We start from the raw sequence: 19,482 nt of genomic DNA, 5'->3' as shown, positions 1-19,482 counted from the left end.
ATCCACTCCATGAGAACAAAAATAAGAATATTAGAAATTAATTTCTGTTTTTATATTTCATTCCAAGAGAATATGATCTATGCAAAAATAATAATAACCAGTGAATAATCAAGCAAAAATAATCATAATAATAAATAATCATAATAATAAATAATCATAATAATAAATAATCACAATAATAAATAAATGCTAAAATATCATCTATAGAAACCACTGTGAGTTTTCTTGTGACTTGTGATGGAAACTGCGTTGACATATGTTAACCTGGTTTGACAAACATACTTTATTAGAAAGCAGTAGCCTTCCCATAAAACGTGGTATTGATGCAGAACCTACTGGAAATACTGAAGACAATGAATTCATCATAACACGTGAAAATTGGTGCATATTGAGCCTCAGACCAGAAGTTCCTGTAGTCATCTATTTGTGCAAGACTTCTTCAATACAACTGCGTGACTGATTTTTCTTCTATTAATTGCATCAATCACTTATATAATTTAATTTCATTGTATTTTTTGGATTTCATGCCCACTGATTCCTTACATTTCATTTCAGGCTTGTTTGTTCACGTCCTAATAGACTTTTCTCCATGACAACCCTCTGCCACACTGCGTAGTGGTGAGTGAGTGTGACGAGCAAAAATCCGCGAAATATGGAACAATAAATACGCTTAGGAAAAGCTGTATAGTCTGTGTCTTACGAACTTTACTGTGCAGGTGCGAATTTATTATTTCATTTTTTTTATTAATTGGAACACTGGAGGACGTACTGGATAATATCAGTTTAATGGGAGGTGTTTGATTAATTTTGCCAAGCGATTATCGCCAAAGGCTCCTAGATATTCCGAAATCGACACCAGCGGAGGAAACAAATGCCTGCGTAAAGAAGTCTTTCATATGGTAGCAAATAAAGGTACTCAGATTAACAACTTATATGAGAAACCAAACATCAGGAGACTTAAGAGCGCAAGGATTTGGCCGAAACCTATTATAGGAGAAGGCACATAACCAGCAGACGCAAATTCCTGCCATTTCAGAATCACACATGATGTTTGTAATAATGTTATAATCCATATATAACGGGTATCGCCAACAATTACACCAATTCAGACTGGTTATGGGCGCTGAAAAGCGAAATTGTCAACGAAATCAAAAAGACAGTCCAAGAGCTCATCCTGGGACCAGAAACATCTTCCATGTCAATCGATTCAGTGACTGATGATAATGCCAGTGTACATTTTCCAAGTGAATTTTTTAGTTCTTTGAATATACCTGGAATCCTGTTGCAATGTCTCAAATTGAAGGTTGACTCGCGAATCATTTTACTGTGCGATCTAAATTCGCCAAAACTATGTAATGACACAAGACTCTGCAACACGCAGCTCCGCAGTAACATCATTGGAGCGAGTATAATGACTACTAAACAAAATAGTCAGATGGTTTTTATACCACAAATACCCTATTGTCATGTGGGTTGGCCTTCAACTTAAGACAACTGCAGTTCCCATTTAAATTAGCATACTGCATGACCATCAACAAAGCTTAGGAGCAAACATTCAAATACTGTGGCGTTAACTTAATGGAATCATGTTTCTCTGACGGAGTACTGTACATAGCGTGCTCACATTTCTTCGTTTACAGTCGGTGAAGGAAACTGCAAATATGGTTTACAAGCAAGTATTGAGAAAACAAGATTTTATACTTATGTATACGCAAAGAAAAATAAATGCCTAATGAAATAAAGTAACTTCCCTTCCTTTCCAGCTTCATTTAAATTATGTTAAGACAATATTACTAAACTAGTATCGGCCCCGTGGTGCTACCCGGAATTAAAAACCTGTAACGTAATATTAATGCCAATATGGGTGGAACAGGGTGAAGATTGTGTAAGCGATTATACTCACTAATACTGTAAAGTTCGAAAGCCATAGAGTACTAAGTGTTCCACATTGCGCATTGTACTGAGATATCTGCCAACCACGATTATCCACTTCCAGCCACAACAGTGTGGATGAGAAACGTTGAGGACTCTGTCATAATAACATTTCACCGTCAATATATGGTAACATTCGTAAGTCATATATTATTTAGTTTTACCTATGAGTATTTCTTGTTCGATATTTCAGAGATTTTTACGCACCACACTCACTCATTGCCACGCACCGTGCCAAACTAGCCCACCAACAGGATAATTGCATTCGTAGTACCCTTAAAGAGATATACACCTGATTGCATCTCGTGTCTAGAATGGTACTTGTTACGGTGTAAAGTCAGCGCCAACACGTCAGAGAAGAGACGGCTTGAGAAGAGGTCAGCCAATCGCACGCTGACTCGCCTCCCTCCAGGACGACAACGCGACAGCAGTGGCCCCTGGGTAAAGAGGACGTAAGCGCCGCGCCCGGCTGCTGGCAGCCCACTTCTATAGCAACCTTAACGTTCGCCACCTCATTAGCCGACGCATCGTAGCCTCTATCATTAGCAATCGCTATGTAGCAGAGACCTGTATATGGCTATTCTGAAGAAGACACTATTTTGTATGTCGCCCTTTGTTTGCGACACGTAAGGCATTTCGTAGCCGTTATGGTATGCGTTTTGAAGTCCATTTTTACTGGATTTTTTTCTTGTTTCAGCCCGCACTTTTGCCTTTCAAGTTTGGCGGTAGCGTTCTGGCGCACTTTGCACATCTTGATGGTTTGAAGAACGCTGTTGACACCCTGAGATACGGATATTTTGTGTAGGAATGTAGTACCTGTAGTACCTTCCAAAGGTGTAGTTGGTCAAAGGGAAGGAAGATTAGGGTTTAACATACCATCGACGACGAGATCATTAGAATCGGAGCATGATCTTGGAAAGAACACGGCAGTCTCTTTTTCAAAGCAACAATCCTGGGATTTACGTTAGAAGATTTAAGGAAACCGTGAAGTAGTATACCTGTGGGTACTATGGGCCACTCTGCCCTTAAATGATCTTGAAAAGTGCATGTGTTGGTGAAAGTTGCCTACACGCAATCTGGATGATATCATGTGTTGAAGGCCATTGTTGATGTCATTGCTCCTGGCATGTAGGCAACATGCACTGATTCTCCAGGTCATTTAAATGCAAAGTGGCACAGTGTCCCTTAGATATATTAGTCATGGAAAACATATATCTGGATTAGAACCATAGTCTCCTGCATGTGAGAGCTGTACCTCACCATTGTGCCATCTGGCTCGGTTTTGGTAGTCGAGACTTTCTCTTCATTTATTGTGTGGTAATCAATGTGAAACTGCTCTGTTTGACAAATGATGGTGAAGATATCCACCATATAGTCTGGTAAATGGTGTCTACTTCCTAGTCGTTTCAGTCTCTGTGCAACTTCGTTTCTGGTGAAATAGGTTCAGTAGCTTCTATCAGTAAAAGGTTTTGCATACTACTGTTTTGCTCATACAGGATTCTGACAGAATCTGCCATATATATATTTTTTGACATTGCTTGTTTAATGAAATACGCTTCAGCTGCATTCCGACAAACTTGAAAATTCTAAACTTACTAAATGAACCGCTTAGTTGCCCTACACTCAATTAATAAATGAAAGGTTGTAAGACTGAAAGTTGTATACACCCTGTGGAATGTGTATGTGTGTGGGGCGAGGAGGGGGGGGGGGGGGGAGGGGAGGACGTGGGAGACGGGTGAGGTGAGGGAAGGCGGCAATTTATTAGAGCCTTCTGCTCCTTTAGTGTTCATATTACGGGACATCTCTTGAAATGATGAACCGAGGGAAGCGTTCACCATGACGCACTTTGGGTTCCACATAAATGTACCAGTTGTCCACGTTACATTTCCACGTTGTCTCATCTCCAACCACTGAATCCATATCACCACAATCCAATTTACACGGCAGTCCATTATTTACATGTGCCCCTGCCCAGGGGTGCAAGAGGTACACCGCACCTATGCACCAGTTTCAGTAGGGCGCCGAAAGTGCAACGCACCATTCATAACTAGTTCTATTATTAATTCGCACTCAATGCTATATTACTAATTTTATTTTACGTGTCCGTATGGACAATAGATCTTTATATAAGCGGGAGTCTTCTAGACTGCAGATTCCTCGACTTGCGCAATAGGGTGGTGGGGTTTCGGGTTCCGCTGGATAGGTCAGGAGTCCACTACACGCAGCAGGCGGCTACACGGGTAGCAGGGGTTGTGTGGCGTGGACTGGGCGGTTTTTTAGGTTAGATGGCCTCGGGCAAGTACAGAAAGGGCAACAGCCTCAACGGGTGCAGGGCAAAGTCAGGACATGCGGGGACCAAGCAGCAATCGGAATTGTAATTGTCAACTGTCGAAGCTGCGTTGGTAAAGTACCGGAACTTCAAGTGCTGATAGAAAGCACAGAAGCTGAAATCGTTATAGGTACAGAAATCTGGCTGAAGCCAGAGATAAATTCTGCCGAAATTTTTACAAAGGCACAGACGGTGTTTAGAAAGGATAGATTGCGTGCAACCGGTGGTGGCGTGTTTGTCGCTGTTAGTAGTAGTTTATCCTGTAGTGAAGTAGAAGTGGATAGTTCCTGTGAATTATTATGGGTGGAGGTTACACTCAACAACCGAGCTAGGTTAATAGTTGGCTCCTTTTACCGACATGCCGACTCAGCAGCATTAGTGGCAGAACAACTGAGAGAAAATTTGGAATACATTTCACATAAATTTTCTCAGTATGTTATAGTCTTAGGTGGAGATTTCAATTTACCAGATATAGACTGGGACACTCAGATGTTTAGGACGGGTGGCAGGGACAGAGCATCGAGTGACATTATACTGAGTGCACTATCCGAAAATTACCTCGAGCAATTAAACCGAGAACCGACTCGTGGAGATAACATCTTGGACCTACTGATAACAAACAGACGCGAACTTTTCGATTCTGTAAGCGCAGAACAGGGAATCAGTGATCATAAGGCCGTTGGAGCATCCCTGAATATGGAAGTTAATAGGAATATAAAAAAGGGAGGAAGGTTTACCTGTTTAGCAAGAGTAATAGAAGGCAGATTTCAGACTTCCTAACAGAACAAAACGAAAATTTCTGCTCCGACACTGACAATGTTGAGTGTTTATGGTAAAAGTTCAAGGCAATTGTAAAATGCGTTTTAGACAGGTACGTGCCGAGTAAAACTGTGAGGGACGGGAAAAACCCACCGTGGTTCAACAACAAAGTTAGGAAACTACTGCGAAAGCAAAGAGAGCTTCACTCCAAGTATAAACGCAGCCAAAACCTCTCAGACAAACAGAAGCTAAATGATGTCAAAGTTAGCGTAAAGAGGGCTATGCGTGAAGCGTTCAGTGAATTCGAAAGTAAAATTCTATGTACCGACTTGATAGAAAATCCTAGGAAGTTCTGGTCTTACGTTAAATCATTAAGTGGCTCGAAACAGCATATCCAGACACTCCGGGATGATGATGGCATTGAAACAGAGGATGACACGCCTAAAGCTGAAATACTAAACACCTTTTTCCAAAGCTGTTTCACAGAGGAAGACCGCACTGCAGTTCCTTCTCTAAATCCTCGCACAAACGAAAAAATGGCTGACATCGAAATAAGTGTCCAAGGAATAGAAAAGCAACTGGAATCACTCAACAGAGGAAAGTCCACTGGACCTGACGGGATATCAATTCGATTCTACACAGAGTACGCGAAAGAACTTGCCCCCCTTCTAACAGCCGTGTACCGCAAGTCTCTAGAGGAACGGAAGGTTCCAAATGATTGAAAAAAAAAAAAGAGCACAGGTAGTCCCAGTCTTCAAGAAGGGTCGTCGAGCAGATGCGCAAAACTATAGACCTATATCTCTTCCGTCGATCTGTTGTACAATTTTAGAACATGTTTTTTGCTCGAGTATCATGCCGTTTTTGGAAACCCAGAATCTACTATGTAGGAATCAACATGGATTCCGGAAACAGCGATCGTGTGAGACCCAACTCGCTTTATTTGTTCATGAGATCCAGAAAATATTAGATACAGGCTCCCAGGTAGATGCTATTTTCCTTGACTTCCGGAAGGCGTTCGATACAGTTCCGCACTGTCGCCTGATAAACAAAATAAGAGCCTACGGAATATGAGACCAGCTGTATGGCTGGATTGAAGAGTTTTTATCAAACAGAACACAGCACGTTGTTATCAATGGAGAGACGTCTACATACGTTAAGGTAACTTCTGGCGTGTCACAGGGGAGTGTTGTGGGACCATTGCTTTTCACAATATATATATATAAATGATCTAGTAGATTGTGTCGGAAGTTCCATGCGGCTTTTCGCGGATGATGCTGTAGTATACAGAGAAGTTGCAGCATTAGAAAATTGTAGCGAAATGCAGGAAGATCTGCAGCGGATAGGCACTTGGTGCAGGGAGTGGCAACTGACCCTTAACATAGATAAATGTAATGCATTGCGAATGCATAGAAAGAAGGATCCTTTATTGTATGATTATATGATAGCGGAACAAACACTGGTAGCAGTTCCTTCTGTAAAATACCTGGGAGTATGCGTACGGAACGATTTGAAGTGGAATGATCATATAAAATTAATTGTTGGTAAGGCGGGTACCAGGTTGAGATTCATTGGGAGAGTCCTTAGAAAATGTAGTCCATCAACAAAGGAGGTGGCTTACAAAACACTCGATCGACCTATACTTGAGTATTGCTCATCAGTGTGAGATCCATACCAGATCGGGTTGACGGAGGAGATAGAGAAGATCCAAAGAAGAGCTGCGCGTTTCGTCATACTACAACAATATCTCACGCATTGAACAATTAGTGGCTTTGAAATTCACCTTTCGCCTCAGCGAATCCTCGGCTGGGGCCCATGCAATGTTACTGGAGTGTATGGAGAGTATGTTCTTCCCCACAGCACACTTCGAAGATGGGTTTAATTGTTTAAAAAGGGGAGAGACATTCTGGTTCAAAGGAGGATGGAATATGAGCTTCAGTGACTGATCTTACTGAAGAAAACATCAACACCACAGCTGCCACTGCGAGAGAAGATTGACGAATAATCTCATCAACACTTTCACAAATACTGAAAATTTCATTGGATACCATCCACAAGTTAATGAGATAAAATTTACGCATGAGACGTGTTTGTGCATATGGGTTTCAAGACTTCTGATTCCCGAAAGAGAAATAGCATTCGCATGCAGGTCTGTATGCAGTTGAAGTTGATGTTAGAGGAAGACCCAGAGGTTATTTCAAAGGTACTCACTGCTGATGAAACTTGGTGAGAGCAAACACCAAATCTCAGTGTGGTAATCTCCTTAATCACCAACTCTCAAAAAAGCAAAATGGTTGCTTCAGCTGGGGAAGTTATGGTCATCTTATTTTTATATTTATGCCTCGTTTTATCAGTCTTTTGTATCTGTACACTCACCAGTAACTGGGCAGTACCACAGGCCTGCATTAGTGTTAATTGCATTTCTCAACCTCCCGATAGTCCGAATTTAGCTTATTTAGTTTCCTACTAAATAACATGAAGAAACACCTTCGTGGGAAGCATTTCTCATTATCAGGAGCATTAGTGGAGGCTGCGGAGCCGATTCTCAAGGACCTTTCAAAAAATGGTTTCCAGCATGTCTCTGCAGACTGAAAGGAACTCTAGGACAAGTGCACTGCATGCAGAGGAGACAATTTTGTAGAAAAACTATCAAAATTATGAGTACGAGTAGAGATATACTGTACAAAAAGTATCTTTTTTACTGAACAGCCCTCGTGTTTTTGACATCTTTAAAAGTGAATGACTAATCATTTGGGCGCTGTACATGCAATAAGAAATAGAGATTCTACAAAATATATGAACCCTATGCCAATATTAATACTCTAATAAATTATATATAAATATTTCATATGTGGGACCAAGGTAGTGTATTTCATAATGTTTACAATTTTGTAGGTTTTCTGAATACCCAAAGGACAGAATTACACTGTATTAATTTTCAACGCCAAAGTAATAGTATGTCAGACATTGGCTTGAACTGACAAATAAAACTGCTGGTTTTCGTGTAGCCGATTTGCAGTGCATGTGATTGTTAAAATCCATACTAGTAAGACTAACTTATTACCCATACCTTATCCGTATCCCCATTTCTGGTCGACGAAGCGCCAGACCTAATATGCCTCTGCTTCCATTGTCACTATAAATACAACATGCAGTTTGTTCGAAACGTCCAGAACGGTTTCTCAAGTGGGTGCAGAAGTTGAGGAAAGCGCACACACTGGTAGGCGTTGAGTATGCGGAGAAAGAAGCTGCGCTTCCCCAATATGGTTCTAACATTACTCATTGTCCTACATCTTTGGCACAAGACGGCTCACCAGTCACTTCGTAATGGTGACTGTGCACACAGTTGTTGTATTTTTAGATCACTAATGTTGGTAGCAGCCGGACTCAAAACACTCGAAATCGCAAGCCAACTGGCATGTACTAGCTTCATTCCATCCAGAATTAGGAAGCACTCGTTCAGGACATTGTGAACAAAATATAATTCCACCTTGAGAGGATAAGCACGTGTTCGGTGCTCATCTGCATTCATATACGACCGCCAGTGTCAACTGCAACAGGTGAACTGAACTAAACACCTCTGCTACTGTACAATCTCTCATAGCAATAATGCTATCGATTCTGCAATACAGCGTACAACCATTTCCTCACAACACCATGTTCTAATTAAATAGCTAATTATTGGAGTATCAGAAGTATATATTACGTCGCTTTATGATTTTTCGGAAATCCGCAATATACGGGTTCGCCTTTGGGTCAGAGCATGTCTGGCATACACAAGTAACAAATACATAGTTTGTCGGGAACTACAACTCCTTTGACAACCGTGAGTTCCGTAGGCAATTGTTTTGCAAACATCTTTGTATTTCCATTGGTCTACTGTGAGTATTTTCTACATTTAGGAACGGTAGCTAATGTCTTGAAATTACATGTACAATTTGCAGTAGATTCGAAATGCTAGAGACTGGGGAGAGGACCATCTAAGTCATTAACAGTGACTGCACTTTGTCTCTTACGGTTGTTCCCTTTTCCTGGTTGCCTTTAATTTTTTACTATAATACAGAGTATATAAGAGCGTTTTGCCTTCTGAAGAAGTTACTACATTCTGACGCACGTAAGGCGAATTACGTTTTTTTCATTGTTCCTGACGTAATGAATAATTTTTACAGGGTTTTAGGCGCAATTGATTTGGCACACATCTGACGCTCTGGACACCATCTGGATAGGATTTTGATGCAGAAAACGGTCTGTCCGTACCGAAACAGTTGCCTGATTGTGGGAAATCACGAGGTTTCCACTTCACAGTATCACAGTTAACAATGGACCGGACGATAGGTTATTCCGGTGAAATGTAAAGCCGAAGTGGATGGTACACTGTCATACATTTCAACCTCCGCATGTGTGTATGATGGTGACGCACTCTGCCCTTATTTACAAAGTAGTGGCATGCAAAGCGCCTACAGCGCAGTGTTTGGAGACTTATGAACACATCATGTATAATCTTCCACATCCTTACCCTGACAGACAGAAGAGCTTTATATTAGCTTAATATTTCATTTCCGGATAGAAGACGGCCGGGGGCGGGGGGGGGGGGGGGCGCGGGGGGTGCACGGGGGGGGGGGGTTACTTGATTGACAAGTTGTATTTTATATTTTTGTGGCCTCACAAATTCAATTTAAAGGTGACGACCTAAAAATGTGATTTTATTTATATTTATTTATGAAAAAACTGTTTTGGCTTATGAAGTCATCGTCAGGTGACTAATGATAAGCACCCTCGAAAACACCAGTGCACGTGGAGGCTAAATACTGAAAGCTGAAGAAATTCCTCACGGAGATTTTAGTCTTACATATTAGTACTCTTCAATTTAGCATTGCCTTTTAAACTTCATTTTTCTTTATTTATTCTGAATTATTAGATAATTTGAAATTTATTTATGCTGAGAATACATCTCAGCCACTAACTCGTGACGCTATATCACTATATCTGTATATACTTTGAACCTATTAGAATAAAATTCAGTAACCATTGGGCCTGAGCAGAACATCTCTAATGAATCTCTTTTAACCTTGCAATATAAAATAACTCAACGTTAATAACCGAACCGAGGAATCTTCAGGAATTCAAATATTTTTTGGCAGTTCTACATTAAATTATTCCATTTACAGCAAAGTAAAAAATAAATGTTGAGTAGTATACTCGCAATTATTCTAAAAGCTCCACAAACAATTGTAACGAAAAATGTCATTTCTGTGTTATTGGGATTAAAAATGAAACCTGTGATCCGTCAAAAGAATATAGATGCAGACGGAGAAGTACCCGCCCAGTTAGACGTGCATGTTAAGGTGCTGCTTTCGGGATGGTGAGGTACGCCGGCCCCTGGTTGAATCCGCCCGGTGTGTTAGCGACGGGGTCGCTGTGATTACCAGCGTGGACGCGGGTTTTAGGCTGTTTCCCACATCCCACTAGGTGAATACCAGACTGTTACTCAAATCACGCTTCAATTACACGATTTAGAAACATTCATAAAATGTGCTCTCACTTTCACATGAATAATACTATATATATATATTCCGTCCAGGGGGGTAATGGGGTGGCGAGAGGAAGGACATCTGGCTACCCCTTCAATTAACCATGCCGAATCCGTTAACAACCATGCCGAGCCTGCACTGATGCTACACAAAAGAACAAGAATAAGAAACAGAAGAATAAGATATCTCAGACAGAGAAATGAGATCATGCATACGGCATTATATGTTTAAAAGCTATGTACATAATTTCTTAACTAGGTTATCAATTAGTATTTGCAAATAAACAGCAACTACACTTTGTTGTAAGGTATACACTCGAATAAATCTCCCAGTCATAAAATTAACTTATGAATTCTCTCTTTCATGCAATGTGCTATAGTTATTTTCACGCTTACAGAACAATTTATATCAGTGAATACCAACTAAAAGACTGTAATTAAGGAGCATTGCTTTTCCACCCACTGCACGAGATATTCATTAGCAATATGTGTAGTTCTAAATACCGATATCAGCCATTTATCATTTTATGACATAAGGAATGCCGATACTAACACTTACTAATAATTACTGTAACTCATGAAAATATTTCACAATAGCAGCACTGATCCACTAGCAGAGTACTGGATTGTTCCAAGTAACTAGAAGTTGTTCTTTGTACAGGCTCAAAAAATGGTTCAAATGGCTCTGAGCACTATGGGACTTAACTTCTGAGGTCATCAGTCCCCTAGAACTTAGAACTATTTAAACCTAACTAAACTAAGGACATCACACACATCCATGCCCGAGGCAGGATTCGAACCTGCGACCGTAGCGATCAAGCGGTTCCAGACTGTAGCGCCTAGAATCACACGTCCACAGCGGCCGGCCCTTTTTACAGACCGCTACAAAGTAAATACAACAGTAAACATCACACGTCATACCTGTCCATGCTCACATGAATCATTGTCAAAGCTTTCTCGTTCTCTTCCAATCGAATATAGCTTTGTTCTTTCTCTTTGAAGTTATGTAGTGCGAGAACTCCTCCAACAGGATATAATACATTATTGCCCTTAATATACTGGGCATTTCCTTTTACTCCCGTCTTTAAGCCCAGAATAAGATGTGGATGAAAATGAGTAGCAGCCATGGCAGTAGTATGTCTTCCTGAAAAACTAAAACACATACAAACGCTAAAAAGTCTGAAAATAATGACATTAAATATTAGTTAGGTACTAAGAATCTCAGAAATAAAATTACTCGTAGGGGGAGTTACTCTGTGTCATGGCAAAATTCTCCATGAATTTGTAGGTTTATTGTTATCTAACTGATGTAAAAACAGTGACAGATGCGGCAGATAATTTCATGGCAGGCACGAGTCTACTTCTAGCAGCGTAGTTCACAAGTGTACTGTGTACTGACTAGAGCTGTAACACTTCCCCCAGAGAACGACAAATCTTGGCAATTACTATAAGCACAAACTACATTGACACTCAGACATTATGACATAATGTACACGTACAGCAATATGTAACATTTTATATCTCTGCAGTTTGAGTCGAATGTATGACTGCTCTCAGGTGAAATATCCGCCTCAACCCCTTCCCCCGGCTATGCATATTCTGCCGCTGCTATTCCAAATCCATTGTTGAAATTGATGTAACAAAAGTCGAAAGCCGTTTGGGAATAAGCTTCCACGTCATTCAAATGACACCTTAGTTAGGTAACTAGTTTTATGTTCCGTGGATCACTTGTGCAATTAATAGTAAGTAACGATGTGGAACGAGTCATTTTACACATTCATAAGTATATATGGTTACATGTGACCATTTGCAAGTGCGTTTATTTAACTTTTTTAAATGTAAAAGTGTGGTTTACTGATTCCTGTTTACCACCTCTTGTGCATTACACAATACACATTCTTCTGTGGAATAAAAGGAGCTGCCAAGAAGTAACTTTTTCAGTTAACGAAATTAATTTTGCTGCCCGTCACACATCAAAATTCAGTTTGAAAGCAACCTGAAAAACTTTCTGATGTTAAACGAAAAATTATGATAGCGACTCAAACGACAGACTCTTCCCAATTTCTCAGGCAAAGAACGTATTTGATGGACTTAAGATACAAGTTAGCGAGTTTTTCTAAATGCAAGCGATATGTCGAACAGCACCATATACGAAGGTTAGTAACCTGTCATCGTGACGTTACTATATGAAGAGTCCAGGGGAAAAACCTGATAAGTCGCAATTCTTATTTTTTCAGGAGACGAAATTTTAAGTTTCAAGACTCATAAAATTTTAGTTTTTCAAGTTATATTCTTCATTTTTGTTTTTGACCTTAATATATCTTTCAGAGAAAGAGTACTGCTGAAATCATACACATCTGAATAGGATTTACAATAATATGATGCATTTTTATTACGAAGGCAGGTCGTACAGAGGAAAAATATGACAAGTCCATAACATATTGCAGGTAACTACAAGATTTCAAATTCATGTTACAACAAATTATCTCGTATAATCATTTAATATCTTCTATAAAAGGTCTTGTGCTTTTTCGATGGTGGATTACTGCAAAAGATGATGAAAATACACTTGCACTTCTCTACGGCAAAATCTTTTCTTGTTTTGTAAAACTCTGTATTTCTCAGCAGTTATTTTAAGATCATCTGTAAAAAATCAGAATCCATTAATTTAAATAGCTGTATGCCTAATACTAAAAAATACTTATTTCAATAAATAAAAAACTTTCAAAACATATTGCTGTAAAATAAGTACTATACCTTCATATTTAGCAGAGGGTAGGCTGAACTCGCCGTCTTTCGGGCTGGAATCTTGCCCTTTCTTTCCACGAAGAAGTAATGAAGCTTGCTCATATGCTCCATTGTAGCTTCCTCTATACTGAACCAGTGCTGCATGGTGTCATGTGACTTCCTATTCTCTTATTGGCCTGGACTCGAAAGGGAGTTTCTTCTTGTATATTGTATTATCCAGATGCTCTGCCCAGCATTTGATTATCTCTGGTTTCTCCTTAACATCAATGATGATAAAAGGCGAAGGGTGTGTGCGTGAATTCTGAAAAACCTGACACCAGTCCTTTGGAATTTGACATTCCATAGTTTGGTCTATCATACCAACATTTTTATCACATTCGAGGTACGAATGAACTCTTATGAGGAATGTCATCTTTAGATAGTCCAATCGTTTTTCTGTATGGACCAGATGGTGAAGGAATCTGAACACAGTGGCATTCTTGTTTTGCCCTCCGCAGGAGTCGCAGAAGATCTCCAGTGTCTGACTTCTGGATTTAGAAAATTGTGCACAAAATGATGAAGGAACGATGGAACTTCGTCTGCTCCTTTTCGGCCTGTGCACTCTGGATGCATGTAAAAATAGCCCTGCCCTGTTGCCAAAACATGAACATTGAATATAAATACAGAAAGTTGTCGTTTATAATAAACTTAATTTGTGTTTATATTTGTAAAAGGCAACTTTTTGCTATAGTCCATCGTAATTGCAACCTTTGATGGATTTTTTGACATTCCATCTTTGCCTTTTCTTCCTGTCATAGAACACTTTTTCTTTTCTGAGATGCAATTCATGGGCCAAATTTTTCTTCATGGCTAGATACTCATCGCATGAGCCACAAGTATCAGATCGTGGATATCCAAAACTCAAATAGAAATCTGAATTGAATATAGTGCGGTATGTTTCATACGACACGTTCTGATCCTGAAACTTCTCCTTGAATATGTTGTTGTTGTGGTCTTCAGTCCAGAGACTGGTTTGATGCAGCTCTCCGTGCTACTCTATCCTGTGCAAGCTTCTTCATATCCCAGTACCTACTGCAACCTACATCCTTCTGAATCTGTTTAGTGTATTCATCTCTTGGTCTCCCTCTACCATTTTTACCCTCCAAGCTGCCGTCCAATACTAAATTGGTGATCCCTTGATGCCTCAGAACATGTCCTACCAACCGATCCCATCTTCTAGTCAAGTTGGGCCACAAATTTCTCTTCTCCCCAGTTTTAGTCAATACCTCCTCATTAGTTATGTGATCTACCCATCTAATCTTCAGCATTCTTCTGTATCATCACATTTCAAAAGCTTATGTTCTCTTCTTGTCCAAACTATTTATCGTCCATGTTTCACTTCCATACAAGGCTACACTCCATACAAATACTTTCAGCATCGCCCGATCGACTACATTCCATTATCTTTGTTTTGCTTTTGTTGATGTTCATCTTATATCCTCCTTTCAAGACACTGTCCATACCGTTCAACTGCTCTTCGAGGTCCTTTGCTGTCTCTGACAGAATTACAATGTCATCGCCGAACCTCAAAGTTTTAATTTCTTCTCCATGGATTTTAATTCCTACTCCAAATTTTGCTTTTGTTTCCTTTACTGCTTGCTCAATATACAGATTGAATAACATCAGGGATAGGCTACAACCCTGTCTCACTCCCTTCCCAACCATTGCTTCCCTTTCATGCCCCTCGACTCTTATAACTGCCTTCTGGTTTCTGTACAAATTGTAAATAACCTTTCGCTCCCTGTATTTTACACTTGTCAGCTTCAGAATTTGAAAGAGAGTATTCCAGTCAACATTGTTAAAAGCTTTCTCTAAGGCTATAAATGCTAGCAACGTAGGTTTGCCTTTCCTTAATCTATCTTGAATATATGGAACATTTTTTTAATATTCAAATACTGTGGTAGGTAAATTTTTTTCTGACTTCGTCAAACTGTAGTGGCCGTTGCGTACTTTAAATGATTTAATTTGCCATCTTATTGTTGCATGTGTTTCATCTTTCAAAGCTTGGGGGCGGGATCAGTGTTTCCCTTGGCGGTCTCGTAGAGGTTGGTCTCCATATTTAAGTTTCTTCAGTAAATGATCTACCTTGCCCTTCTTTATTCCATGTAACGACATAAATGTTTGCTTGCACACCACATGTACTTCCTGGACACTTCCATTAATAGTAATACGAACACTGAATTTATATGATGCATCACGAAACTTTGCTTCCTGCTCTTCTCTTTTAGGACGCCTGCACTGTACAGGGACGACTGTGGTTAAACTACTCAAATAGAGGTTTATTTCATCATGATTTTGAAAGTGGTTCATGTTATTAATAATATTCCTTTTATTTTCACCACTGACAATATCAGAACAATTGTTTTTGCACTTACTTGGTTCTCCTGTTTCACGTGACTGAATCTCTAACGCGACCATACTTTTTACTTTTCTTTGTCAGCTTCTTAGATGACACTCTATTGTTTTCTTTGCAAGTAGGTGAGTCACTGTCTTCTTTATTCATTTTACACTGACAGAATACAATGCTAGATCTAACTTCCTTCACAAACACCAAAAAGCTAACAACAATGGCCAAATTATACACAACAATGACTGTGGCAACAATGATAAAACAACGATAACATTAGTGAAAACAGACCTGCGCGGGCTGGGAATCATTAAGTCAAAAAATTTTATCGTTGCATTCTCTGGACTTGTCAGGATATTCCCCCGTTTTGCGTGGACTTATAATGCTTTTCGCCTGCACATCCTTTCAAGATATCAGAATATCTTTTGACTCATCAGGTTTTTGACCAGTTCTGTAAAACCAGCTAAAACTACACTGGCTGGTCTATTAAACCATTTTGGACTTATCAGGTTTTTCCCCTGGACTCTTCGTATTTAAAGGGCAACACACCATAAGTCGCTCTATGATACAATCGAAGGATGCCTACTGCCGATAGTTTCCGAGAAAATTACCGTCGAAAATTTCGATGCGACCTCACCAGTCGCCTCGCAAGGCGTCCGACCAACTATGTGGTAGTGCAGCGGCTTTTAGAATATCGGTGCGCCTTCAGATCCATTCCTGTGTTGTTGGTTTTTTTTCTTTTGTTGTCATGAAAGAACGTGACCTCAAATGTTTTTCTTTGACATCGTGAAATACAATACCTCCCGATCTGGAGATAATTTTGTGAGAAACCATGACTTTATGACAAACTATGCATATCAAAGCATTTTGTCGAAAGGAATAATTGCATGTATTTCCAATTGCATCGCTTCCATTTGTGATTTCAGTTTCCTGTGCACTTCAATAATTGGCGAATGTAATTCCTCACCGATCAGTAAAACTATAGTTTTCCGGGTTGATAGAACGGTATGCTCCGGGGAAATTACCTTTAAAGAACACGTCGATATTCCGATTTTGGCGACAAACAAGTCATTGCATAAAGGACTTCTCCACACCCCACGAATCTACGATATACAGAAACGGCACGGTTCCTGTGTAAGGTCGCAGATCTTTGTCCAAAAACTGATCACAAGTTTCCTTTGTGAGCTTTCCAGATTTTGTGACTGCTGCATACATATTCAGATGCCGTTCCATTTACTGGTCTCCCTCTTGTGGGACTCGACAACCAAATTTGCCACTGACTTCCTGGACACAAACTAAAAGTGTTAGTAACAATTTTCCGGAAAGTATCGATTCATAAAAGTGGAAGTCTCCAACTTCCGAGAAACTGATTCAGTATGCATGGTTTGCCGCAACATTATCTCCCGATTGCGTGGTAGTTAGCAACGTTAAGGACGTTGCTTTTCCTAATAATATTCACACTAAAAAAAGTCTGACTGCTGTATATGTACCTTCTCATGTTGCTCGAGGTGCACCGAATTTTTATGCTGTAAATGTTTTTGTGATAGATATCACTCTGGGAATACAAAATTAAGCGTAAAATTAAAAATCAAAGATAAAATTGAAATACTATGATTTATATGTTTTTCAGTTACCATTAATTATCTAAGATTATATAAGATTTGTGATGGGGAAAAAATATTTGTAATGAGATTTGTCTCAATAATTCCACTGTATTTCATGACGTCATAAAAAATATTGGAAGTCACATGCTTCCACGACAACAAAGGAAAGAAAACTACCAGAATGGATTTTAAAAAACTCGAAATTGTTTTTTGCCACTGCACTTACCGTCATCTTTGGCTGTACTCCGCGCAAGCGGACTAATTAAGACGCGTCGAAGCTATGAGCCTCATTTATTCGGAAACTATTGAGTGTTTTCACCTAAGCCACACTTGTTTGACTGTATGAAGTTTCAACTGTGTCAGAGGGCTACCAATGGAGGGCTCTCCTGAAAGTCAAACGAAAGAGTATTATTGCTGTTTCGGGGAAAAATCACATAGTGCGTTTATTGTGGTATCTGCTGTGTTTTCAGGATATAACCATGTGACGTACATGAAGCATCCAATGTTTTGTCATCGATGCAAATACAATTTCGTAACGCATGGCACGATTTAATTTGTGACTTCAAAAGACGCTAAGAACCTTCTCTTAATTTCAACATAACAAAAAGGAAGAAAGATTAGTGTTTAACGCCCCTTCGACAACGAGCACAAACTGGGATTAGCGAAGGTTGGGGAAAGAAATTGACCGTAACCTTTCAAGGGAACTATTCAAGTATTTGTTTTAAGCGATTTAGAGAAATAACGAAAACGTAAATCTGGATGGCCAGACGGAGATATTAACCGTCGTCCTCCCGAATGCCAGTTCCATGTGCTAGGTACTGCGCCTCCTCGCTCGGTTCTCAACGTTACACAATAATTATTACTTTTTTATGTTTTATGTATATTCTACAACACTGATTTATTTGGTAAAATAGTTCCACAGACCAATGTAACTAAGCGAATACTGAATTACCAATCCGACATTAATGTCAGCTGTTTAGCATAAATGAGGACACAGTAGATCTGTTCGAAGTAGCAGCTTTCCTGACTATTACATTAGCTGTCACAAGCATGAATAGCATTAATCAGTACAGAGATAGCTTTTTCTTAATACAACGTACAGGTAACGTTCCCACCATTTTTTAAAATGTCTACTTGACTAGTTCCACACCCCCATACAGTAGGTTCTCCTTATCGATGCAATCCGCCCAAAACGATGAATGAATGAGTTTCAGCTGAGTTCATCTCCATCCAAGTACAACTGCGTGGCAAATACCGTACTATTCAGTCTGAGTAAATATTTTTTTAACACTGAATGTGCGCTATTATACTTACAATGCGACCATCAAGTGTTTGTGCCACAGGCGAGATTAGAACCTGGATTACCCGTTTTAAATTCTGTCACATGTGTTTGCATCCAATATCTGTACTTCAGTAACTAATATGAGAACACCAAACGGAACGCCGCCACATTGAACTGAAAGTTCAAAGTGAAGAAAACAATTTTTTATCGCTGAAGAAAACATAAAGAAACTTTGTTGCGAACACACACGACTGTGCAGTTTTGAGTGGTTACAATACGTGGCGTAGGTGGCATAAAGGCAAAAACCGACCAGCTGTGAAAGGCGGGAAATCTGGTTTCGAAACCTGTGCCTGTAAAAATATTTTAAATAATCACAATGCAATCAAATGGTTTAAATGGCTCTGACCACTATGGGACTTAACATCTGAAGTCATCAGTCCACTAGAACTTAGAAATACTTAAACCTAACTAAGGACATCACACACATCCATGCCCGAGGCAGGATTCGAACCTGCGACCGTAGCAGTCGCGCGGTTCCGGACTGCAGCGCCTAGAACCGCTCGGTCACAGCGGCCGGCTACAATGCAATCACAATGAAAATACACGTCAGCGTATTTATGACATACAACATGTTCTCATAACGCCGAAGAGAAGTACAATTTGCGCACACCTCACTCACAGCTAGACAAGCACTACCGCGAGAAATTCAGAAAGATTATTCAGCTTGATTTTTATGCATAACTTTTTCAACTACAAAACTGATACAAAAAATTTAGGTCATTAACTACCATGGCCGTGTATGTACTGAAACTGATCATGTTGGCGGGATGTTCCAACTATTGTTTTAATCAAGTGAGAAGAGTATGGTGACTACTGTTCCAGGTTGTAGCTATTTACAGACTACGTGGAGGGAAA

General features: G+C 39.8%; 1 protein-coding gene across 1 annotated transcript in view; it reads right to left on the bottom strand.

Annotated features, from left to right (window-relative positions):
• LOC126458643 (cilia- and flagella-associated protein 57) overlaps positions 1 to 13,707 on the bottom strand; it is a 196,663-nt gene extending 182,956 nt beyond the window's left edge. Inside the window, exons 1-3 of the mRNA XM_050095810.1 lie at positions 13,656 to 13,707; positions 13,115 to 13,190; positions 11,469 to 11,699 (exon numbers count right to left, since the gene is read on the bottom strand). Coding sequence (XP_049951767.1) covers positions 11,469 to 11,699; positions 13,115 to 13,190; positions 13,656 to 13,707 — 359 coding nt within the window. The remainder of the gene's footprint in view (positions 1 to 11,468; positions 11,700 to 13,114; positions 13,191 to 13,655) is intronic.
• Positions 13,708 to 19,482: the final 5,775 nt, after the last annotated feature.

This window comes from Schistocerca serialis, chromosome 2 (assembly GCF_023864345.2).
Source record: "Schistocerca serialis cubense isolate TAMUIC-IGC-003099 chromosome 2, iqSchSeri2.2, whole genome shotgun sequence".
NCBI classification, from domain to species: domain Eukaryota; kingdom Metazoa; phylum Arthropoda; class Insecta; order Orthoptera; family Acrididae; genus Schistocerca; species Schistocerca serialis.
The sequence above is the reverse complement of the archived record's forward strand: the minus strand, read 5'-3'. Positions and strand labels throughout refer to the sequence as shown.